This window comes from Panthera uncia, chromosome A2 (assembly GCF_023721935.1).
Source record: "Panthera uncia isolate 11264 chromosome A2, Puncia_PCG_1.0, whole genome shotgun sequence".
Taxonomy (NCBI): Eukaryota; Metazoa; Chordata; class Mammalia; order Carnivora; family Felidae; genus Panthera; species Panthera uncia.
In genome coordinates, this window is record NC_064816.1 from 7,432,096 (window position 1) to 7,456,216 (window position 24,121).

The 24,121-nt window shown below is 55.4% G+C and overlaps 1 protein-coding gene and 1 long non-coding RNA gene across 9 annotated transcripts in view; one reads left to right on the forward strand and one right to left on the reverse strand.

The window, feature by feature from the left end:
* The window catches only part of DNM2 (dynamin 2), an 89,312-nt gene that overhangs the window by 28,271 nt on the left and 36,920 nt on the right, over positions 1-24,121 (forward strand). For all 8 annotated transcript variants that reach the window (XM_049642395.1, XM_049642392.1, XM_049642396.1 and 5 more), the window contains exons 2-5: positions 4,429-4,502; positions 16,356-16,505; positions 18,066-18,269; positions 20,840-20,938. In XM_049642395.1, the coding sequence (XP_049498352.1) occupies positions 4,429-4,502; positions 16,356-16,505; positions 18,066-18,269; positions 20,840-20,938 (527 nt within the window). The remainder of the gene's footprint in view (positions 1-4,428; positions 4,503-16,355; positions 16,506-18,065; positions 18,270-20,839; positions 20,939-24,121) is intronic.
* Positions 3,903-5,445, reverse strand: LOC125930613 (uncharacterized). The gene is made up of 2 exons (XR_007460185.1): positions 5,301-5,445; positions 3,903-4,634 (listed from the first exon to the last, which is right to left on the reverse strand). It is a non-coding gene; the product is annotated as an uncharacterized LOC125930613 (long non-coding RNA).

Consider the following 24,121-nt stretch of genomic DNA (forward strand, 5'->3'; position numbering starts at 1 on the left):
ACAAAAAAAAAAAAAAAAAAAAAAAAGAACCATAGGTAACCTGGGAGGAGGATCCTGTGGGCCAGGCCTAGGCCCATAGATAGAGGCCAGGTGCAGCAATGAACCCCTACTCTGTGCCAAGGAACAGAGTAGACCCGGGCTCCTGTCCTGGGGGGCTACGTGGCAGAGGGGGGCAGGTAAGCAGATAAGTGACTTGAAGTGTTAGTGACGAGGAAGAAAATGAGGGCAGGTGGGCGATGGGGTGGGGTTGGAGTTGTAAGTGGGGGTGGCAAGTCTCCCTAGGGAGGTGTCATTTGGGCCAGAGCTGTGGGGAGTGAGTCACGGGGGTGCCTGTGTGGTACCCAGCTGACCTCCGTGGTGGGCGGGGTCACCCCGTCTCGCTGACTAGGAAACCCAGACCGGAGAGACAGGGAAGCTGGCGGGAGGTCACAGCGTGCGCAGGGCAGCCTGGGCGTCCGGTCGGGGTGGGGGTGGGTTGAATCAGGGCGGAGGAAGCAGAAGACTGAGGCTTGGAAGTTGCCTCCACATAAGCGGATGGTGTTCTGGGCAGAGTTACGAGGGGAGATGGTCTCCTTCCACCACCCAGGCCGGGAAGGCCCCCAGGGCGCTCCTGCTGCCTTGTGCCAGAACATCCTCTGGGCGGACCTGAGGGCACAGCCGGACGGGCCCTTCCTCCCCGAGCCTCTTGGGAATTTCCAGGGAGCTGGTTTTGGGGGGACTGTCCAGGCCGAGTCCGCACTCGGTGTTGCCGCCCTTTCCACTCAGCAGTTCGAGAGCTTCCGGACACACGATTGGAGGAATCCCAGGGCGGCTGGCACTCCCAGCCTGGTGCGCAAGGCCCCGCGCGCCTGCTCGGCCTCGTCCTTCGGCCTTCTCCCCCTCGGGCTGAGCCTCCTTTGCCTGGGCTGCACCCTCCGGTCACCACCAAGCTCCAGCCCCGGCCAGCTGCCTTCCCTGCATGTGCCCGGAGCTCCTGGGTTCTCTTGGGCATCGTGCTGGTCCTCGTGTTGTTGCGAGGCGCTCACCGTCCGTTGTCTGTAGTGTTACCATTGTGTCCATGGTGCCTGGCCCCCCCAGACACACCCAGAACAGTCACAGGACAGCGTGGGCCAATACCTTGGCCCTGGCGGGGGTGATGCCCGCGGCTTTTGAGTCAGAGGTGTGGGCCCAGAGGCCGGGTGACCTCAGACGCCGTGAACTTCAATCCATGTTCCCACCACTCCCCGATGCCTAGTGACCTTGTTTTCTTATGTAAGTTCACGCACTCAGGAAATCACCAGACAGATCAAGATAGAGTCCGTCCCAGAAAGTTCCCCGGTGCCCCTTCCGGTCAGTTCTCCAAAGGGAACCAAGTGCTCTGATTTCTATCACCAGAGACGAGTTTTGCCTGTTCAGGTTCACCCTCTGACTCAGCAGGAGAAACGAGGGCGTGTGTCTACCAGAGGCATGTGTGCAAACGTTCCTAGCAGCTATATTTGGTTTTTTATTTTTAAATTTTTTTTAATGTTTATTTTTGACAGAGAGACCGAGCATGAGTGGGGGAGGGGCGGAGAGAGAGGGAGACACAGAATCCAGTGCAGGCGCCAGGCTCCGAGCTGTCAGCACAGAGCCCGACGCGGGGCTCGGACTCACAGACCGCGAGATCATGACCCGAGCCGAAGTCGGATGCTCAACCGACTGAGCCACCCAGGCGCCCCAGCAGCTATATGGGTAACGACCCCGAACTGGAAAGACCCCAAGTGGCCCATCCATGCCCCAGGGCACGGGTCAGCAGTGGAAAGGAGCCTCCTGCAGTCACACACAGCAGCTTGGAGGAACCACATAGACAGGCGTGGGGAATTCATTCCCGTGCTTCTGTATCGTTTGGTCCCCGACCCGTTCCTGTTGTGGAGGAGGTGGAGAGGTGGAGTGGAAGATTCTGGTGCGGGACGTGCACACCGTCACCGCTGCTGTCTGTGATTCTGTTGGAGGGCCGGCGCCCATGGTTTCCAAGATGCCACATCTCTGATGTGCAAGGGACCTCCTATCCCTGCCTCTCAGGTCTTTGCCTCTGAGCCGGGTGGCCTGGGGCTCTGGGAGTGCCAGGGCCAAGGCCCAGTGTGGTGTTTGAGAGGTTAACAGCCACCAGCAGGCCCACCCTGTCCCTGGCATCTGCCGTGAAGTGGCTCTGCTCTCCTGGAGACGTTGGGATGGATGTCCCCTCTGGTGAGGGCCGAGGTGAAGAACTGACTGACTTTGGGGCCTGGTGACCTGCTTGGGGCCTCCTCGCCATTTCCCCGCTCTGCCCTATCTGCACCCCTACATGTAGCTCACCTCCTGTTTCCCCTTCTCTGCCCAGACCAGCTGCCAAGCCCTCTTACCTCCGTAGCGTGTCTTCTTTGTCCCCAGCACCTCCATCGTAACACCTGAGGTGTAGAGGGTGACTTTGCCACCAGGGGCCCCGGGCTTCGTCCTCCTGGGGCTCACCGGCGTCCTTGGGATGTTCTTCTGTCTCTTTTGGGCCCCCCCCCCCCACCCTCCATGGTTGGACTGTCCTCTCCTGAACTGCTGTCAGCTCTGTCCAGTGTCGGTCCACTGCTCTCTGTTCCTGCCGCTCTGGGTCTAGCCTCTGTCATCACATACGTGGACCAGTGCAGTCCCCTCGTGCCTTGCCTGCCTCTGGACTCCCACCCTTGCCTTTGCGGCCGCCAGAGGGTTTATTTATTTTGAGAGAGAGACAGCGTGAGTGGGGGAGGGCAGGTGGGCGGGCAGAGGATCTGAAGCAGGCTCTGTGCCGATAACAGAGAGCCCGATGCGGGGCTCGAATCCATGAGCTACGAGATCATGACCTGAGCCGAAGTCAAACGCTCGGTCAACTGAGCCATCCAGGCTCCCCTGTCCTTCAGAGGGTTCTTTTAAAGCCACACCCCTTTAAAAGCACACAGAGTTATAATCTGGCTGTCCCCCAACCCCCATCGGGCTGCTTTGCTCTAAGAATGATGACCGGACTCCGGCACCCCCGTCACCCCACCCCTCTCTGGGCCTGTCTGCCTGAGCGCCCCACTCTGCTGCTCGGACTGTGCCCCTGTGGGGCCTTTAGAGCCCTGAGGCCCACAGAGGGCCCCTCGTCTCAAAGGCCGGGCTGCAGGTCCCCCTGAGCGCGAGCCGGTGGGCCAACCTTACGTGGTCACTGCCACCTCCTTGCGCTCAGCCAGCGGAGGTGAAGTGCGGTGGGGCTGCCCACAGGATGTCATGTGTGGCGCATGCCCGGTATGCCTCCTTCCCTCCAGCACCCACCGGGTTATTAACACGTTCCCAGGGATTCTGCCAGCCAGCCTGAACTGAGAACCAGTGACCCCTCCTCTGGGGCCTTCCAGGCTCCCAACAGGGGTTCCCGACGCTAGGAGGTGCCCTCCTGAGGCACTGTGGCTGTCACAGTACTGGGGAGCGGGTTGGTGCCGGTGGCCCTGGGTTGAGAACCCCAGGATGCTGTTGTCTTGCTGTATTTGGGACACACCTGCCCAGCACCACTAGTCCTGTGTCCCGCACAGATTGCAAATAATCTAAACATTGGTGTGCAAGCCTTGTTTGAAACTTTCTGAACCTGGAACTTTTCTCCATTTTACATGAGACAACAAAGAATCCTTTGCACGTCTTTAATCTCCGAAAATCCCTCTTCTACTTCCACGCTCACTGGACCCTGGCTCTTCGGCTTTCCTTTCTTAATGGTCCAGAGTGCCTTCCGGTCGTCCTGCTTTGCATGAATCCACATGTAGTGGTGTAAGTCAGTCCAGCTGGTGCCTGAGTATTTCCATGGTGAAATACACAGGGTATGTTTCTTTATTTAACAGCTTTATTGAGGGATTGTTTATATGCTAGGAAAATTCACCCATTTCAAATGCAGTGGTTTTTAGTACACTTACAGTAAATATTAGCATCACCACAGTCAGGTTTTAGGACATTTCCAGAAAGCTCCCTCCTCATGTCCCACCCCTTGGGCAGCCATTGATCCACTCACTTCCTGCCTGCATCGATTTGTCTTTTTGGGACATGAAACATGTATTTTGTCATCAACTACTTTCCTTTTATTTAGTCTTCGTATCATACATAAGGCATTAAATTAATTTAAAACATGTATGTAGGAAATGAACTCATTTCTTTGGGGTGCAGGAGATATTGTTCAAATATCTGTCAGCGAAAGGGCTCTGGGGGCATGCTGGGGCTGGAGCACGGCCAGCCAGAGGGAAACGGTTCCATTCACCACCAACCTTCATTCCAGTCCCTCTTCTGCCCCCGGTGGCCTCAGGACCCTCCAAGATCTGGCTGGGATCTTGGTATCTTTGCTGAGGTTGCCTCAGTCGCAAGACGGGATTGCTTCACACGTGTGGTCACACTTCCTGCCCCGCGAGCCAGCCGCTGAGTAATTTCTGTCCTTTTCCCCTCCCACAGGGACTTCCTTCCCCGAGGTTCAGGAATCGTCACCCGGCGGCCTCTCATTCTGCAGCTCATCTTCTCAAAAACAGGTACAGTGAGTGGGGCAGTTCGCTGCTGCAGCAGATAATGAGTGTGGGCGCAGTGCCCGGCAGGAGTGCCGGGGCCAATGGCGGTGTCCGGGGTCTTGGGTCATCATTTGGGCTTGAACTCATGTTCTCCATCTGTGTAGGGAAGTTGAAGCGCAGTTCAGTGAACACCCACCCCTCGTGTCCTCAGTTGTGACCAGGCTGCCAGGTGCCGTGTCTGCTTGCTGTGTTGTGGAGAACACATTTTTTGCTGAACGAACGCTTTCAAAATCAGTAGCATGTGACACGTCAAGCCGGAGTGCTTCGGTGCGCCTCCCCTTGCCTTGAGGACACCTTCCTACAGTCACGGAACCACACCCAAGAAAAGTAATCATTCCTGCACGTTATCTGATGCCCAGTCCATAATCAGGTTGCCACTTGTCCCCCAGATACCCTCCCTGGCTAGTTTTGCAGTGCTCTGATCTGCCCCCTGCTGCACCGCATTGTCCCGTCTCCTCTTTTCATTAGGGCAGCATGGCCACTTGAGTCACGCTGTTGGCTTTTGGAGAGGCCCACCCATTGAATGTAGAATGGCCCACGTGGAGATTCTTTTCTGGCTTCCCCTGGGTGGCCTCCGTTTATTTCTGTTCTTTCCACACACGCCTGGCATAACGTGGGCGTGTCTCCCACAATAAAACCCAGTCAGGCCTCCTTAGAAAGCATCGTGGGTCAGAAGCTGGAACGGGACAGAGGAGCTTTCGGGGGCACGGCCTCACCTCTCTCCAGAGCCCCCGGCGGCCTCCATGCTGCTTCCCCACTGACCTGGAGTATCACCGTTGGTCAGTTCAGGATTCATTGGGCGCCAGTCTCACCGCACGGCCCGGTTAAACACACCCATACTAGGAAGGCAGCTGACACACCCCCATTTTACAACTGGAGGAAACTGGAGCTTAGCCTCGTCACTTGTCTTGACTCTCTGCTGTGCTCCAGTCACGCCCTCTCGCTTTCATCTTCTGACTCCGCCCAGCCCAGCTGGGAGGAGGCGTGGCTCCAATGAGAGGCGATAGCGGATTGGTCCACACCTCCTCTTTGTGAGCCCTGCCATGTCATAGGCCACAGGCAAGCCAATGGGCTGCTTTCTGTGGATTCAGAGGTCCGATCAGCTGGGCCCAGACTGGTGGCAGCAGAGCCCCAGTTTTCAGATGGCAGTGGGTCAGAGTCGTGTAAGGCTTGGCCTGGTGGGTTTTTGCTTCTCATTCAGCAGGTTTCAGCAGTTTGGGGGGGGGGGGGTGAGAATATGCATTTTAATGAGTTCCCAGCTGATGGCTGATGCTTCTGGCCGCTGGCCACTCGGGGAAAACCTCTGCCCTGCTGGGTAGGCCCTGGGAGCTAAGACTGCCGGGGTTCAGATCGTGACTCTGCAGCTTACTGGCTGTATGGCCGCTGGGGAGGGACTCCTGCTCATGATGTGTTTCCTTTCTGGACAGTGAAGATAATAATAGCAGCGACTTTGTCGGTTGCCATGAAGACCGCATTATTCAATATGTCCAACCCTCGGAACAGTGCCTGGCACTCGAGGTCCTCCCGTGTGGTGCTGACTCAGTGGCTATGGTTTTGTGCTTTCTACTGGTCTGTTTGGGACAGCTTGCTGGGAGAACAGGTCTGCTGGCTTTCTGCACTGGAAGGTGGCGGGAAGCCCCCCCCACCCCCATCACCTCCTCGGTGGCTGTCACCCAGCTGTGGTCCACTGAGCACTTAATGCATGCCACAGGCTGGTCCACGCCCAGGGCACAGCAGTGACTGGACCAAAGCTGCTGCCACCACCAGTCACCTGCCCCCTTGGCACTCCATTGGTGCCGGGGGACGGAAGTGGGAGACTTGGGGTGAGACCAGCAGGGAGACAGGCAGTCCTGGTCCCCACCAGGTGGGAGTGTGTGTGTAGAGAGGGGTGGGTGACTAACTTCATCTGGAGGGTGGGACATCCCGGGGCATCTCTGAAGAAGTGATGTTGGAGCTGAGGCTGATGGGAACTCTCCTTCCCAGCAGAAAGTGGTAGATGTGAAGAGCAGTGAAGGCAGAAACTCTGAGGGTGCACATCAGCCTAGTGCCTGACCCGGACTGATGCTGGCGTCTCTGTTCCCGTCACCCCCACTTTACAGAGGATGGAACTGAGGCTTCCAGAGATGAGGCCACTTGCCTGAGAGCACTCAGGAGGGTCACAGTGAGAGCCCAGCCTGAAACACACATGGTGGAGTGCACCCTGAGGCCGAGGTGTCACTTGATCAGATCCCGTGGCTGCTGGTGAAAAAGAGAACATGGGAGCCAGCCCAGGGTAGGGGACCCAGAGGAGATGGAAGTGGTGCCTGGGGACATGTAGGGACAGGGTGGCAGCTATGGAGATAGGGTCATGGTTGGATCCTGTTGGGCTGGCGGTGGAGGTCGGGAGAGAGGCCCAGGTGTCCCATATGGAGCTGTGTCTCAGCTCACATACTCCTCTTTCCCCACCTGACTGTGGCGTCTCCAGTCTCTCTCTCTCTTTCATTAACTTTTATTTTTGAGAGAGAGCTCATGAGCAGGGGTGGGGCAGAGAGAAGAGGGGACAGAGGATCTGAAGCAGGCTCCGCACTGTCAGCACAGATCCCGGTGAGGGGCTCAAACTCACGAACTGTGAGATCATGACCTGAGCTGTAGTTGGACGCTTAACCAACTGAGCCACTGAGGCATCCCTCCAGTCTTTTACTGCTGCCAGTAGATGTGTGCCCACTCTGTGCTCAACCTCAGCTGGATGCCAGGGAGGCAGCATGGAGTGGCAGACAGGGGATGCTGTGGTCAGGCTGAGAGGGGAAAGGGCAGGGGGTGTGGGAGAGTATATTGGACATTGGATCTACTTTGGGAGAACATTCTGGGCCGGGGCAACAGCATGTGCAAAGTTATGAGGTGGGGCTGGGGGGAGAGGCAGGAGGCAGGTGATGTGGCCTGGCAGTCTGGTGATGGATTCAGGCAGTGAGAGCCCAGGGAGCACTTGGGTGGGGAAAAACTGGCTCAGCCCCTGGCCGCCTTGTGGAGGAAGGATGGGCAGAGATAGGAGTGCAGGCAGGGAGGCCAGGGAGAGGTTAGTCTAGAGCCAGGCAAGAGGTCATGAGGCCTGGCCCAGGGCAGTGCTGTGGGTGAGGGTGAAGGGCAGTCTAGAGTGACCCTGAGGTGGGGGTCCAGGGCGATGAACAGCAGAGGTGCCTGGGCTGGGTGGGAGGCGGGACACCCCACTAGCAGGAGGGAGGAAGCTGAGTGTAGTGTGGGACGTGCTGATTGGTAGAGGGCCCTCTAGGGGCTACGTGGGGCTGCACTGCTTCTAGAGAATAGACTTTTGTCCCGCTGACTCCCGAGAACAGGACTCCGGAGCCAGGCAGCTACCCCTTATTTCTGGGGCCTGGGGCAGGTGGCCTCTCTCTCTGTGTCTCAGCTTCCTCATCTGTAAAATGGGGGTGATAGTGGTACCCCCTTTGTGGCCCTGGCACCCCATGTGGCTTTGGTGTGCCTGCCGCCTCCTGTAGGGTCTGGGGTCCCACGATGTGACTCGGAGGCTGGGCCTCAGCCCTCCTTTCTGATGCCTGTGACATCCAGTGATGCTGGCTTCTGGTCCAGACTGCTCTTGGTGAGCCATTACTTGTAACTTTTTTTTTCTTTTTTTTTTTTTTTTTTAAAGTAAGCTCCATGCCCATTTTGGAGCCTAAACACCAGGGCTTGAATTCACAACCCTGAGGTCACGACCTGAGCTGAAATCAAGAGTCAGATGCTTAACCAACTGAGCCATGCAGGCACCCCAGACTTTTAATCTGCTTAGTTTAAAAATTACCTAAGACTGAATGGGGCACCTGGCTAGTACAGACAGTAGAGCATGTGATTCTTGATCTCAGGGTTGTACATTTGAGTCCCATGTTGGGCATAGAGATTACTTAAAATCTTTAAAAAAAAAAAAAATTACCCTAAGACCACAGCCACCAGGAAGTTTGATGGCTCACGGGTGATCCCTGCTTCTCCTTGGGAAGAACCCCTGGCCTTGTAAACCCTGGGTGCTAGGGACTGTTCTGGTGTGGAATGTGGCCTCCTGAGCCTCCCTTCCCTTGACCTTGACTGTTGCTGTCAGGGACCAGAGAGGGGGTGGCTCCCAGCTTCCTTTTTAAAGCTTTGTGACCCCGACAGGGCCTTGCTGAACTCTGGGACCTCACCTCCTCCTGCTCCCTAGCTGGAGCCACAATCCCCCTGCTCACTCACCCTCAAGATCGGCTCGTCCATTCACACTTCCACGCCTTTGCCCCCACAGCGCTCCCTCCCTGGAACATCGTGCCTCACCTTCCTTCTCCCCTTCCTCCTCCCCTGGGTGAGCCCCAGCCCCCCACCCCATCATTGCTCCCTCGGTTCATCCTCAGGTAACCTCATCTCATTCCGATATTCTTTTTATTTATTTATTTATTTATTTATTTTTTATTTATTTTTGGGACAGAGAGAGACAGAGCATGAACGGGGGAGGGGCAGAGAGAGAGGGAGACACAGAATCGGAAACAGGCTCCAGGCTCCGGGCCATCAGCCCAGAGCCTGACGCGGGGCTCGAACTCACGGACCGCGAGATCGTGACCTGGCTGAAGTCGGACGCTTAACCGACTGCGCCACCCAGGCGCCCCTCATTCCGATATTCTTAATGGTTTTTCTCCCCCCAAAAGTCAGTGGCAGAAAGCACGGATCTGCTTTGTTGTGGGATTGTCAACAACCCTTTCTCCAGCACCTGTCCTCTGGGCCTGGCCCTGGCAGGGCCTTTTCTATAAAGCTGGTAGAGTCTGCAGCATTCGGGGCATGGCCTTGTGTCTTGATGAGGAAACAGGGCCAGGATGCCAACTGGGGCTGTCACTTTCTCCAGTACGTGGTGTGGGGTTTGCCACGTGTTCAGTGGACATTCACCGCGTGGCTCACGATCAGCTCCGTTCTGACACTGTCTGCCTGGGGAGAGTGTCACATCCCACAGGATGGGGGCTCAGTCCCACCAGACCGTCGTCCTCCGCCCCACTGCCAGTCACAAGTCCGGGTTGTCACCTGTGCGTCTCGCCCCCTGGCCGTAGATCTGAGTGAGGTTCCCACGACCCCCTCTTCAGGTTCGATTAATTTGCCAGAGCAGCTCACAGAGCTCAGGGGAAAACAGATCACTCACTGGATGGGTGGCTGGTGTGAAGGAGACAACCCAGGAAGAGCCCGACGGAAGGGATGCGCAGGGCAGTGTGGGGAAGGGCCGGGGCTTCCATGCCGTCTCCAGGCGCCCCTCTCCCGTCTCCTGCATGTGTTTACCAGCCGGGAAGCTCTCCGAAGCCCGTCCTTCGGGTTTTATTTTTATGGAGACTTCATTACGCAGGCACGATTGATTGAATCATTGGCCTTTGGTGATTGATTCATCCTGGAGCCCCTCCCCCCTCCCCCCTCTCCCCTCTCCGGAGTGGGGGGTGGGTAGGGCGGGACTAAAAGCTCCAGCCTTCTGATCGCATAAATTGGTCCCCCTGGCACAGCCCCCTTCCTTAAGTGCTTTCCAAAAGTCACCTCATTCAACTAATGTGTCATTGAGAGGGGCTGGCTATGAATGTTTAGACACCTTTATGGCTCTTAATCACTTAGGACATTCTGAGGATTTTAGGAGCCCGGTGTCAAAAATGGAGGGTGGAAATCCAAATGTGTATTTCTTACTGTAGATCACAGTAGCACGCCTTCCCAACGGCCGTGCGTCCTAGACTGGGAGGTCTTCACGACTTGTCTCAAATCCGAGGGAGCTTGAGGACCCAACAGCCTCGGGAGGTGCCACACGCTTTGCCTCTTCTTGGTTGGCTGAAGCCTCTGCACCGTCCGCCTCGGTTGGCTCCATCTGATCGCGTGGTACTCAGGCTCGCCCGAGTGCGTTCGAGTCCCCGAGTCGGTCCTCCTGACCCCGGGCCAGCATGCCTGTTGACGCCAGCTTTGGGGAAGGCAGACCCCATCTCCCACCATCAGGAGTCAGCCTGGCAGTTCCGCTCCTCCCTGGGTTGAGAATGGGGAAGGGACGGGCCAAGTCCCATGAATACCTGGGCAGGGCTCCTCCTTGCACCGCCCTCCTGAGACCCCGAGGCAGCCTTCCCTGACTGGCAGCTCAGCTAGTCCCTGTGGGCCTGGCGGTGTGGGATTTGGTGTCGTAGCAGCCCCACACTTGGGTTCTGTGTTGTCTCATTTCCTTTGGGGAAACTGAGGCACTGAGAGGAGGGTGAGGCTGGGAGGGGCTAGGCACGCCCATCTCTCCCTCCTGTCACCTTCCCACACGTTGTCATGGTGCCTGATTCAGCCTTTCCAGGCTGGAGGGGCTGGGCTGAAGGCCCGGTTGCTCCGGCAGAACTTGGGCATTTCACAGTCTGCCCTCGGGGTGGGGAGGGTGCCTTCTTTGGTCCTGTGGACCTCCTCCAGCTCCTTTAAAACAGGAGGGCCCTGGGGCGCCTGGGTGGCTCAGTCGATTAAGAATCCGACTTCAGCTCAGGTCATGATCTCACAGTTCGTGGGTTCGAGCCCCGCGTCGGGCTCTGTGCTGACAGCTCAGAGCCTGGAGCCTGTTTCAGATTCTGTGTCTCTGTCTTTCTCTCTCCTCCACTGCTCATGCTCTGTCTCTCTCTTCTCAAAAAAAAAAAAAAAAAAAAGTTAAAAAAGTTAAAAAATTAAATAAAAATAAAACAGGAGGGCCCTAAGACCCCTCAGGAAGCCAGGCCTGAGGGAACCGGGCCACTGTCATGGAGCTGCTTCCTTGGGCCCTGGGTGGCCTGATACCCAGAGGGTGGCCGCATGTACTCGTCATCTGCCTTCTAAGGGCTCTTCTTCTTCTTTTTTTTTTTTAATAAATTTTTTTAATTAAAAAATTTTTTTTGAGTTTATTTTGAAATGAGCCAGTGGGGGAAGGGGCAGATTGAGAGAGAGAGAGAGAGAGAGAGAGAGAGAGAGAGAAAATCCCAAGCGGGCTCTGCACTAGTGTCCGACACGGGGCTTGAACACACGAACCATGAGGTCATGACCTGAGCTGAAGTTGGATGCTTAACCGACTGAGCCACCCAGGCGCCTCTTGAGGACACTTTCTTGAAGGGCCTGGGAGATGCCCAATGTGGGGATTGGCTGTTTAGCACAATGGGGACATACTTGGGACTCGAGAGAGTGATGTCCTCCTAGGCTGTGGCACCTAATGATTTTTAATAGGTCCCTCAATAAGTTTTATTAAACAGCCACTAGGCACCAGGCACCGGGGAGAGTGGTGACGGAAGCTAAGTGCTCACTTGCAGCTCCAGCCTTAGCAGGGGACACTTGAGCACGTGGTGTGTCGGTGCGAGGAGCGCCGTGGAAGAGAGGGCAAAGTGCCAGGGCATCTCCTGGGTCCCAGGTGGTCTGGGTGGGCCTCCCGGAGGAGGTATTTAGAGCTGAGACCTGAAGGAGATGAGGGAACAAGTCCTGGAGGGAGGGCAGAGCCTCTTTCTAGAAAAAAGCCAGAAGTGCATTCACTGTCCCCACAGTTACGATGCTGGCGGGAAGCCCTGCGGTGGGAGAGGGTGGCTGGCGCCTCTGGGTCAGCAGCACGAGTGCTGGACAAGGGCCCAGGTTATTGCTTCACTCCTGGAGTGTTCCAGGCCCTGGGCCGGGTCCCTGGAACCCCCGGGGCTGCCCGTCCTCCCGAGGAAGGGCGTGGCTCTGCAGGGTAGCAGTGGCGGGTGTGTGGCTGTCAGTGCTACAGCAGGGGACAGGGACCGGCGGGACCGGACTGGACTGGTCGGGTCATCTGTGCATGAGCAAGCGAGGGCTAGCAAGCATGGCAGCTGGGATGGGGACAGAGGTGCATGGCTTCTGGGGACGAGTTGAGAGGGAGTCTCCAGTCATCCCAGACTCTGAGCTCAGCCTTAAGGCCTCTGACTTGTTCTCTGAGACGGGATCATTAAAAAAATCATTAGCATTCTGGCAAGTACAGGGCAGTGGCGCCCTGGGCAAAGCCCTGCCCACCTGTTTCTCAGGGAGGCTGCCCCCCTCCCCTTCCCTCCTTCCCCAGATGCCCTGGGCCCAGAGCATCCTCAGGGATGCTCTCTGCCCACCGCTGCCCTTGCCTGCCTCCATCATGGTGGGGCAGGCAGGGCAGGGTGGGGGGCTGGAGTCGTGTTACCTCCTCCAGGAGGTCCCCACCCTCCAGATTCTGGTGTGTTGGGTCTCTTTTGAGTGTCTGTGGCACCTGCCGTGACATGCTTGTGCAGCATCCATCGTCCCACCAGACCAAGAGCCCAGCTCAGGACTGGGCCTCTATGGTCAAGAAGAGCTTGGGAAGGAAGGAGGGAGGAACAGAGAGAGAGAGAGGGAGGGACGGAGGGAGGAGAAAACAGCAGGTGGCCTTGCCAGTGCCCCCGTCCCTGCCCAATCTCCCATATATACAGCTTGATGGCCTTGGAGTTGGGCCCCCTTATAGAAGCTGAAGCAGGGACCACATTTTATTTATTATTTATTTTTATTTTTTAATGTTTTATTTATTTTTGAGAGAGACACAGAGCATGAGCGGGGGAGGGGCAGAGAGAGGGAGACACACAGAATCCGAAGCAGGCTCCAGGCTCTGAACCCCCAGCACAGAGCCCGATGTGGGGCTCGAACTCAGGAACAACGAGATCGTGACCTAGGCCTAAGTGGGACGCCCAATCAACTGAGCCACCCAAGCACCCCAGGGACCATATTATCTTTCTGGTAGTCATTCACTCACGCATACAATTATTGAGCACTTCAGTAGGTATACTCAGAGGGAAGCCCAGGGACACGGAGTGAATAGCGCAGATTCAGATCCCTGCCCTGTACGGTGGCCCTTCTAATAGGGAGCCAGGAAAGACACAGGATGAGAAGGTCAGCGTTGTTAGAAGGCAGCCATGTTTGGAGGGTCATAAGGCAGAGAAGGAAGAAAGAGATTGGAGAGGTTTGTCATCTTGGGTGGGGGCCAGAACAGACCTCCTGGAGAAGGTGACACTTGAACAGACCTGAAGGAGGTGAGGGAGGGAGCCTGCAGGAAGAGAGAAGAGCCAGTGCAAAGACCCTGAGGCAGAAGCCCAGAGTGGCTGGAGGAGAGTGAGTTGAAGTCAGAGCTGGGGATGTGGTTAGCTGGGAACCATAGATGGTTCTGAGGAAATGAGGGCTGAGGTCCGGCTTTACGAGGGTCAGTGTTGTGGGGGAAATCAGGCTTGGAGGAAGCTTTTATTTTTTCCTTTTTTGGTGGAAGCTTTTTAATGTCAATATCAACGCTGGAATCCAGCACATGGTTCTAAAGTGACAAGGAGCCCAGTAAAGCGGGCTGTGAGGGGGATGAGCCCAGCAGGCTCCTGAAACTTCCTCTTGGTTTCTGCTGCCTGTTGGCTTCCTGGGGAAGAAGCTATGGTTTTCAGGGCGCCTGGGCGGCTCAGTCGGTTGTGTCTGACTTCAGCTCAGGTCATGATCTTGCCGTCCGTGAGTTCGGGCCCCGCGTCGGGCTCTGTGCTGACAGCTCGGAGCCTGGAGCCTGCTTCGGATTCTGTCTCCCCCTGTCTCTGCCCCTCCCCCGCTCACGTTCTGTCTCTCTGTCTCTGAAAAAATGAATAATCAACCTTAAAAAAAAAAAAGAAGCTATGGTTTTCTGGCACCGTCTGCACATCCTGCCGATGAAGGAGTTGGTAGAAGGGGAGGCTGCCCCTGGACTCTAGGGGCCATAGCCGGCAGGTCCTGGTCCCATAAACACAATCCCAGGGTGACCTGGCCCTGACTGGGGAGGAGGCCCAAGATGCAGGATGAAGTGTCAGGTGGCATGGAGTTTAGGAAGGCTTCCCGGGAGAGGCAACAGGCCCTGGAGGAGGTGGACCAGGGCCTGGAAGAACAGGGTGCACAGGGGAGAGGGCCTGTGTCCCGGCCCCCAGTCCCTTCCCCGTGGCTGTGCTCCTGCAAGGGGGGTCGTTTCCGGTGGGTGCCGAGCCCAGGGCCTTGAGCCGGATGAGAACTGAGGTATGCTGTGGGGGGTTGGGGGACTGTGCCATTTTTGGTGGCCGCTGCCGGAAGAGCAGTCAAGCGTTTCCTCTGGTCCCTGTGGAGGGCTAGAGCGCGACTGTCCTTGGGAACTGGGTCGGCTGATGGGGGTGGGGCAGGGGCTGTGACTAGACCCTCCAGCAAGTGTCCTCATGGCCCCTGTTCCCCAGGGCCAGCACCCATGGTGGAGGTGGTGCTCGGTGATCCGAGCCCACAGAGTCCCCCTGCCCTGAAGCAGAGAGGTTAACAGCCTGCCGGTGGCCTCACAAAGGCCACGTGACTTGAGAGCCACCACCTGGAGACAGATTCTCTGAACTCCAAATCCCAGCCCCCCCACCGAGCTTGGGCCAAGTCACTTCGCCTCTCTGGGCCTCCGTTTTCACATCTGTGGAATGGGCATCATGCAGATGCCTGCCTAAGGTATTCGCTCTCGAGGGGCACAGGGGACCACACGCAGGGCTTGGCTAGAGCCAGCAGGGGCCGAATGTCGGCCACGGTTTATTAGGTCACGGAGGTGGGGTGGCGACCCCCTTTGTGCTCATTTCTTTCTGCCTTGTGTCTGGGGAGAGATTCTAGACCTGCCCGGTTTTCTCTCGTCGTGGGGCTCCGCCCCCATCCTTTGTACCAATCCTTCGCAGCGGACGGTATGTCTGTGCTGCGATGTGTGTAGCCACGTCTCCTGCTGACCTGCTGACCGTGGAGGCGATCTCTAGTTCTCCTCTTGGCCTGTCCGTCGCAGTCCGGTTCTTTGGGCTGTTTGCCGGCGTGATTTCCTTCCATCTCTTCGGCATCACTGCAGAGCCACGGTCTCTGAGCCTGCAAGCCGCCCCCAGCCCAACATTTACTATGAAAATACGCACATCGGGAAAAGTCGAGGAATTGTACAGCGAACGCCTGTAGGCTCAGTACCTACACCTTAGGATGAACACATTTTATTCTTGCCTTATCCCGTGTCTGATGGGACCGCCGCTAACTGGTAGTCCCTTCCTTGTGGCCCCGCACCTCGGCATCAGTATGGCTTGTAGGTACCCTGGGCTCGCAAGGCATGAAGAGGCCTCCTGTGTCCACATGAGACCCTGCCCAGAAAGCGGTTCTCCTGAGCGGTTCACGTCTAGGTGGGGGACCCTGTGAACAGCCAGATGAGGAGAGACAGTGAGACGGGCTTTGGTGAGGCCACAGTGGTGTCTCCCTCTCCATACTGTGCCACATGCCTTGGGGAGGAAGGACAGATGGGTCCCATGGATGTGCGTCTGGGCTCTTGGCAAGCTGGAGAGTGCTGGCAGCTTCGACCCCTCTAGGACGGTGGCTTCTCTTTGACCCACAGCAAGGGAGGTTCTAACATCATGACTCTGGACCCAGTCTCACGTCTAACAGCAGAGCGGAAGCTTCATCACATGGGCACCCCCCGCGGTCTGGTGACGCATGCCGGCATTTCCTCTTCTGTTCATCAAAAAATCACAGATGCTGGTTACACCCACCTGTTGGTTTTTTTGTTTTGTTTTTCTTGGAGTTTGTCACGATGCGTGGTTTCACAAAATACTTCACAGAGAGTTTCCATCCCCCAGGGACAGAATCTTCACTGGTTTTGTTCCTTGAGGAACTCAAGGTCTGGTGGGAGACTCGGCCTGTAGAAGCGGCCCCCCCCCCCACCCCCAGTACTCACTGCGAGAACGACTCTGTTGTTCCCCAAATTCCTGGAGCACCTGTGACCAATGCCACGCTTTCCCTGCTTGATGAGACACCTGTCCCAGCAGGCCATCTGCCCCCTACCCACAGCAAGACTGCTGCTCCCTCCCATTTTGAACTTCCTTCTTCCTTTTTCAGAATATGCCGAGTTTTTGCACTGTAAGTCCAAAAAGTTTACAGACTTTGATGAAGTCCGACAGGAGATCGAAGCGGAGACCGACAGGGTCACGGGGACCAACAAAGGCATCTCCCCAGTGCCCATCAACCTGCGGGTCTACTCGCCACACGGTAGGCAACACAGGCACAGACGCTCTGGGACAGAGGGAAGTCGGGTCCAAAGCACCCTGATGAAAAATATAACCCCTTCCATGTTTCTTCACGCGCACACAGCCCTCTTGATCTCTGTCTTCCCGCTTTTTTGTTTATGTTTATTTTATTTTTTTTATTTTTTTTAATTTTTTTTTTCAACGTTTTTTATTTATTTTCGAGACAGAGAGAGACAGAGCATGAACGGGGGATGGGCAGAGAGAGAGGGAGACACAGAATCGGAAACAAGCTCCAGGCTCCGAGCCATCAGCCCAGAGCCTGACGCGGGGCTCGAACTCACGGACCGTGAGATCGTGACCTGGCTGAAGTCGGACGCTTAACCGACTGCGCCACCCAGGCGCCCCTATGTTTATTTTTGAGAGAGAGAGACAGAAAGAGCATGAGTGGAGGAGGGGCAGAGAGAGAGGGAGACACAATCCGAAGCAGGTTCCAGGCTCCAGGCTCTGAGCTAGCTGTCAGCACAGAGCCCGATGCGGGGCTCGAACTCACGAACCGTGAGATCATGACCTGAGCTGAAGTCAGCCACTTACTTACATGACTGAGCCACCCAGGTACCCCTGTTTTCCCACTTTTGACAGGGACATGGTTTCGAGGGATCAGTCTCAGCTGGGAAGACGGTTGGGGGTGGTGGTGACTGGGGCAAATTGCAGCCGTGCGCTCCTGGGAAAAGGGTGGCCGCAGCGTGACTTCCAGGAGATGGGGGCCGCAGAATGACTCCAGCCCAGGGGAGCCGGGGCTTCTGGAGCTTGCAGAGGAGCCAGAAAGCCAGTCTTCCCTGCAAAATGTTCTGAGTTTAAAAACTCTGCCGCCATGTACGACTGCCCTGGGGCGTGGATTTCTAACTCTGATGGCATTTGGGGAATATTCCAGCAGACTCTTAACTCCTCAGTATGAGTTCTTTGAGAGGAGTTTTTACATTTACTTATTTTTGGATAAATGATGCCTGTACATGGCTCAAAAATGACAAAAGCGTGTGTAGTGAAATCCCTCCCCGCCCTCAGTATTACAAATAGATGTTATGTTTTAATGCCTAAGTGAATAATTATGAATATGTATGCGTGTGTATCACATGTGTGTCTTTTACCACTTTTACTCAAATTGTAGCATAATATAAACTGCCACTTTTTTGTGCGGATACATCTCCCGAGGGTGTCTCTTACCCTCTTATCAGGGTAGCATCTTCTTGTTTTTTATGGTAAACGTTGGTAAACAACAGCCTTTGGTCATGGCTGAATTGATGGGCTGGGATTTATTTAGCCACTGAGAGCAATTCCAGCAAATGTCCCGATTTAAAACTGTATCACTACACTAGAGAGAGAGGCCGTCTGGAGGAGGGGTTCCTGGAAGAGGACCTACCTGCCGTATCCGAGGGTGTAATCTGGTTGGAGGACAGGAGGGATCCTGTGGCCCGATCCCCCCCCCCCCCCCCCCAGCATTTGGAGAAGCGGGCTGGGTAGCTGTGGGGCTGTGCAAGCCTCCCCTCCTCTGTCTGATGACCTTCCCCTCTGGCTTCCCTATCAGTGTTGAACCTGACCCTCATCGACCTCCCGGGTATCACCAAGGTACCCGTGGGGGACCAGCCCCCAGATATCGAGTACCAGATCAAGGACATGATCCTGCAGTTCATCAGCCGGGAGAGCAGTCTCATCCTCGCCGTCACCCCTGCCAACATGGACCTGGCCAACTCAGATGCCCTCAAGCTGGCCAAGGAGGTCGACCCCCAAGGTAACCGCTGAGCCCTACACCGGAAGTTCCCCTGCTGGGTGCCTGTGAGCATGGCAACTTGCCCCGCATCCTTGATTCCAAGTTGCTGGTATTCCCTTTGGCACATGACCCCTAGGAAAAGGCCCTTCTGGGATACAGCATCTCCCGTCGGGGCCAACAGTGCTAGAGGGCTGCCCCTGGGAGGCTCTTGGGTGGCATTTGGGCATTTCTCCGAGGCTTGGTCCCCTCTGTCAAAATGGCACCAGCGATCCTAATGTGTAGCACTACTGAGTGCTGAGAGGATTGGAGAGTCCCTCTAACTGCTCAGGGGCCAGGCGGGGTGGGGGAGGGGGTATGAGGGTGATGAGCTAATGAAGCCCAGTGGGGCGATAGGGAGCAGCGGGGACTGTGGCATCTGTTGCCCGGGGCATTCCAGGTCAGACATGTCCATTTATTAAGTACATGTCCGTTAAGTACCTGCTCTGTGCCGGGCTCTGCTTTGGCCTTGGAAACCCTACAGGGGACAGAATGGACAGGGTCCCTGCCACTGGGGAGTTGACATTCCAGCGGGGGAGACAGAAGACAGCAAGGAAAGAAGCAAGTGGGACAGTTTCAGCCAGAAGTGGGCACCCAGAGGAAAATCAGGCCATTTGAGAGTAGCTGGGATGGGAGGGGGGTCAGAGGCCTCTGAAGATGAGAGGTTTCAGGCAAGACCAGAATGATGAACGACAGAAAGAGGCAGAACCCAGGAAAATGGACAGCGATGCCAGCTAGGCTAGGCACGATTTGAGCCTGGGGTGCCCAGGACACGACGCCAGTGTGGCCGGGGCAGAGCAAACCGAAGGGAGGACAGGTGGGGCAAGGGTGGGGTGGGACAGAACTTCCGTGGCCTTGGTGGCTGCCGTGGGCAGCTGGGTGTGCCCTGAGCGTGTTGAAGGTTGTGTGGAGTGGGACACACACTCAAATACATTTTGGAAAATGCCCTCCGACTGCCTCATTCTGTGGTTTGGAGGGAGTCGGGGACCAGGGAGGAGCTGGGGAAGGACAGGCTCTGGGGCTCCACTGCCTGGTTTCCAGCCCTGCTCAGGCCTGAGGGCGGCCGGGGGGGGGCAGGCAGCTGACGGCCCTTTCGTGCACTGGAGTGGGAGCTCCTCAGAGTTGAGGGCTGCGCGCTGAGACTCTTGGTCCCGCGAAGGACGTGCTGTGTCCCCGTGGTCATCCTGGGCAGGCACGCTCTCCCGGGAGAGGCCGCCCCTGCCCCCGGCCCTCCACGGCTTCCCTGTGCCCCGACTCCGGTCCCACGGAACGGAGCGTGGTTGTGACACATACCGCGGAGGCTTGACCGGGCAGTGAGAGAGTGGGGACGGGTACAGTTATGTGCCACTTGTGACCTTGATGCTGGCATTCTTCCTTGAAGAGAGCATTTTTCTGGCTTCGAAAGTATTCATAATTCATCACCGTTACCAACATGTCCACACTGTAAAATCTAGAACCTGAAAAGTGACCGCTCCCCTCCCGCTGCAGAGACACCAATGGCCACGGTTGGTAAATAACCTTTCAGAGTTTCTTCTTCCGTGGATACTCACGTTTTACAAAACGGGGTGGTCTTTCCTGATTTTTTCCGTAACGTGTGTGCATGTTTCTCTGGTCTCATAGGGACACGTCTACGTGGCATCCACCGAATGGGCCACTCTTGCCCATTCTTTGTTCTTGAGCATTTGGGTCATTTCTGGTCTTTCATAAACAATCCTCCGGTGAAATCCGACATTTCCAATAGAGTCAGTGGGAGCCCCAGTCACATCCCTCTGCTGCACTCTGTCCGCCTCCCCCTTCCCTCCCTGGCAAGCCTTGTGGGTGTTCACGGCTGTGGCTGCTTTGCCCTCCAGAAAGGTGATGCCGGCTCAGAGGCTCAGAGGTTCACACTGCCGCATGTGAACGGGCAGGGGCCCCAGGGAGCGCACGGCTGTGCTCGCTGCCCCCCACGGCACCTTCCGGAGGTCTCTCTGGGCCTCCCGCGCATCACACGTGCCCACGTCCACGTCAACACACGCACTAGCACGGAGAGGATCCTTCCGCGCCAGCAGGGGCACTGATCTGTAGGCGTGTAGCTTTGCTAGGAGGGTTCCCTTGTCTAGGTGACCCGGAGACAGGAGGAATTCGATGGGGGTGGTTCCCAGAGTGGAATTTTGGCCTTCAGGTGAAAGGTAACCCTAGAAACAGTCGCCGTGGGTTTGCGTATCATGTTGGGACTTGGCAGGTGACTCGGCACAGCGTGGAGACTGACCTGGGATTTGGGTTTCCGTGAGGTTTCCCCGGCACTACAGCAGCAAGACGCTGTCGCAGATCATGGGAATGACCGTGACAGTGGCCAGTATTTACTGATAGAACATTTGTCACAAGCCACGTTGATCTTCATGGACACCCCACTGGGATCGGTGTGGCTGTTGTCTTCTCTTGACATGAGGGAAACTGGGGTCCAGGCAGGGGACATTATGGCTCGTCCCAGGTCTCACAGCCTAGAAGTGGGGACCCCCAGGCTGCCAGCCCGGACTCCTTTCTCACGGCGACCTCTGACCTCCGGGCTCTTTCAGGCCTGCGGACCATTGGCGTCATCACCAAGCTCGACCTGATGGATGAAGGCACTGACGCCAGGGACGTCCTGGAAAACAAGTTGCTCCCCTTGAGAAGAGGTGCGGCTGGGCAGGGAGCCGGGGGCCAAGGGGCGGAGCGGCTGGATGTATGTTCCGGTGATATTTGTTTTTGTCCTTATCGTTACCGAAACCTGGGCAGATGCCAGGAAGTACGCACAGATAAACACTCAGCATTGCCTGCTTCCCCAGCGCCCAGAGTAACTGCTTTTCCATTTCAGTACAAACCCTTCTGTCTTCACGCCTCCATGTACATATCTTTTTCCTCTGACGTGTATACGTTCACTTTTAACACCTGCTCACTTGGGGGACATAAACAAGCCTACAGGAAAAGAAAACCAAAGTCATCCACAGCCCGGCCTCTCCCACTAGTTCTTACTTTGTGGCTCTCCTCCCAAAAAGTTCCTCAGGATTCATAATTTCTATTAATTTTCAAGCTTGCTTTCTGAGCACTTTTTTAACCTTTTTTTTTTAATGTTTTTTTTTTTTTAACGTTTTTTTAATTTATTTTTGAGACCAAGAGAGACAGAGCATGAGCAGGGGAGGGGCAGAGAGAGAGGGAAACACAGAATCTGAAATAGGCTCCAGGCTCTGAGCCGTCAGCACAGAGCCCGACGCGGGGCTCGAACTCACGGACTGCGAGATCATGACCTGAGCCGAAGTCGGACGCTTAACCGACCAAGCCACCCAGGCGCCCCTTAATGTTTATTTTTGAGAAAGAGAGAGAGAGAATGGAGGAGGAGCAGAGAGAGAGGGAGACACAGAATCCAAAGCAGGCTCCAGGCTCTGAGCTGTCAGCACAGAGCCCGACATGGGGTTTGAACCCACAAATCATGAGATCATGACACCTGAGCCGATGTCGGATGCCCGACCAACTGAGCCACCCGGGTGCCCCTATTAGGAATAGTTTTCTAAAGGAAATTTTATTTTATTATTATTTTTTTTTTTAATTTGTTTTTAATGTTTATTTTTGAGAGAGAGAGAGTGAGAGAGACAGAGCATGAACCAGGGGAGGAGCAGAGAGAGAGGGAGACACAGAATCCGAAGCAGGCTCCAGTCTCCGAGCTGTCAGCACAGAGCCCGACGCGGGGCTCAAACTCACAGACTACGAGATCATGACCCGAACCGAAGTCGGGCTCTTAACCGACTGAGCCACCCAGACGCCCCTTATTATTATTTTTTAGAAAGAATATGAACGGGGGAGAAGGGCAGAGAGGGAGAGAGAGAAAGAGAGAGAATTTCAAGCAAGCTCCACACTCAGGGTGGACTTTATCCCAAGACCCTGAGATCATGACCTGAGCCAAAATCAAGAGCCAGACGCTCAACTGACGGAGCCACCTAGGCGCCCTTCTATTATGAACACTTTTGTTATGATGTTTATTTAGTTTAGAAAGAGTACGCATGAGCAGGGGAGGGGCAGAGAGAGAGGGAGACAGAGGATCCAAAGACGGCTCTGCGCTGACACCACAGAGCCCGATGCAGGGCTCAAACTCACAAACCAGGAGATCATGACGTGAGCCGAAGTCAGATGTTTAACCGACTGAGCCACCCAGGTGCCCTTATTATGAACATTTTTAAAAACCTTCTCGAAAGTAGGGAGAGAAGTACGAGGAGCCCCCATGGACCCAGCCTCGGTGGTTACCAACACGGCTAATTTCGATCTCTGAATGTCCCCTGATTTGCTTGCTGGGAGGATTATGAAGCAAATCCTTGGCATCCTATCATTTTACACACAAATACCTGAGTTCTGGTCAAACAGCTCCCCCACCAGCCCCTTTGTGTCTCCTATGCTGTTTTTTGTTTTTGTTTTTGTTTTGTTTTTTTGTGGATGGAAGAAACCAGATCATGTTCCACACTTGGGATTGGGCCAGTTGTAGTTCCCTATAAACTGGTAATTAAATCGAGATGGAGGCCTGATAAGGTTTGGGTTTACGATCAAGTTCAGATCTTCTGACAGGAGCAGCCTAAATATTTTTATTTTCAAAAAATGAGAATAGCCAGGTCACCTGGCTGGCTCAGTCAGTTAAGCGTTTGACTCTTGATTTTGTCTCGGGTCATGATTGTATGGTTTTCGAGATGGAACCCTGCCTCGGGCTCTGCACTGACACCGAAAAGCCTGCTTGGGATCCTCACCCTCCCTCTCTCCGCCCCTCCCCCGCTCGGGTATGCTTGTGAGCTCGCGCTCTCTCTCTCTCTCTTTCTCTCTCTCTCTCTCTCTCTCTCTTTCAAACAAACAAACTTATTAAGTGTCTCTTATGTACCCAGTGCTCTTCATGTACACCAGCCCATTGAATCCTGGTAACAGTCCCAACAAGGTGGCTCTGTTCCCACCCCCATTTTATAGATGAATAAACTGAGGCACAGAGAAGCTAAATCCCTTGCTCCCGCTCTCAAAAACTAGGAAGTGACAGAGCTGCTCTTGAATGCCAGCTCTCCGGTGTCATGCCACTTTGCGACCTACTTTTCCATTTCACTTAGCAGAAGAGCAGGGCATTTCCCCGTGACAGGCGACTGTCAAGGGTCCTTCCTCAAAGCGACTTCTGAGGGTCCAGTGGAATCCATTCTAGGAGGATGTGTGGGCTGTTACTCAATCCCTGTTTGTTAGGTTATTCCTGTTTTTCACTGCGGCATGTTGTTGAGTGTCCATCTAGGCTTTTAGTTGGTGGTGGTGTTTGGTTATATATATATTTTTTTAATGTTTATGTGTTTTTGGGAGAGAGCATGAGCCGGGGAGGGACAGAGAGAGAGGGGGACACAGAATCCGAAGCAGGCTCCAGGCTCTGAGCTGTCAGCACAAAGCCCGACACGGGGTTCGAACTCATACACTGTGAGATCGTGACCTGAGCCGAAGTCGGATGCTTAACGGACTGAGCCACCCAGGTGCCCCAATATTTATTTATTTTTGACAGAGAGAGAGAGAGACAGTGCGTGCACTAGAGGGGGAGGGGCAGAAAGAGAACGGGGCAGAGGATCTGAAACAGGCTCCGTGCTGACAGCAGAGAGCCCGATGCGGGGCTTGAACCTATGAACCGTGAAATCATGACCTGAACTGGACTCGGACACTTAACAACTGAGCCACCCAGGTGCTGCTAAGCCGTTGTTTTCTTAATTGCTTCCGTCTTGTGCCCCATTCCTTCCCTCCGGGATCTGCTGTCAGCTGTAGGCACCTAGGGGCATGTTGGTGTTGCCAGGACCATGTAGATCTTTTCTTTTGCCCCTAGGCAT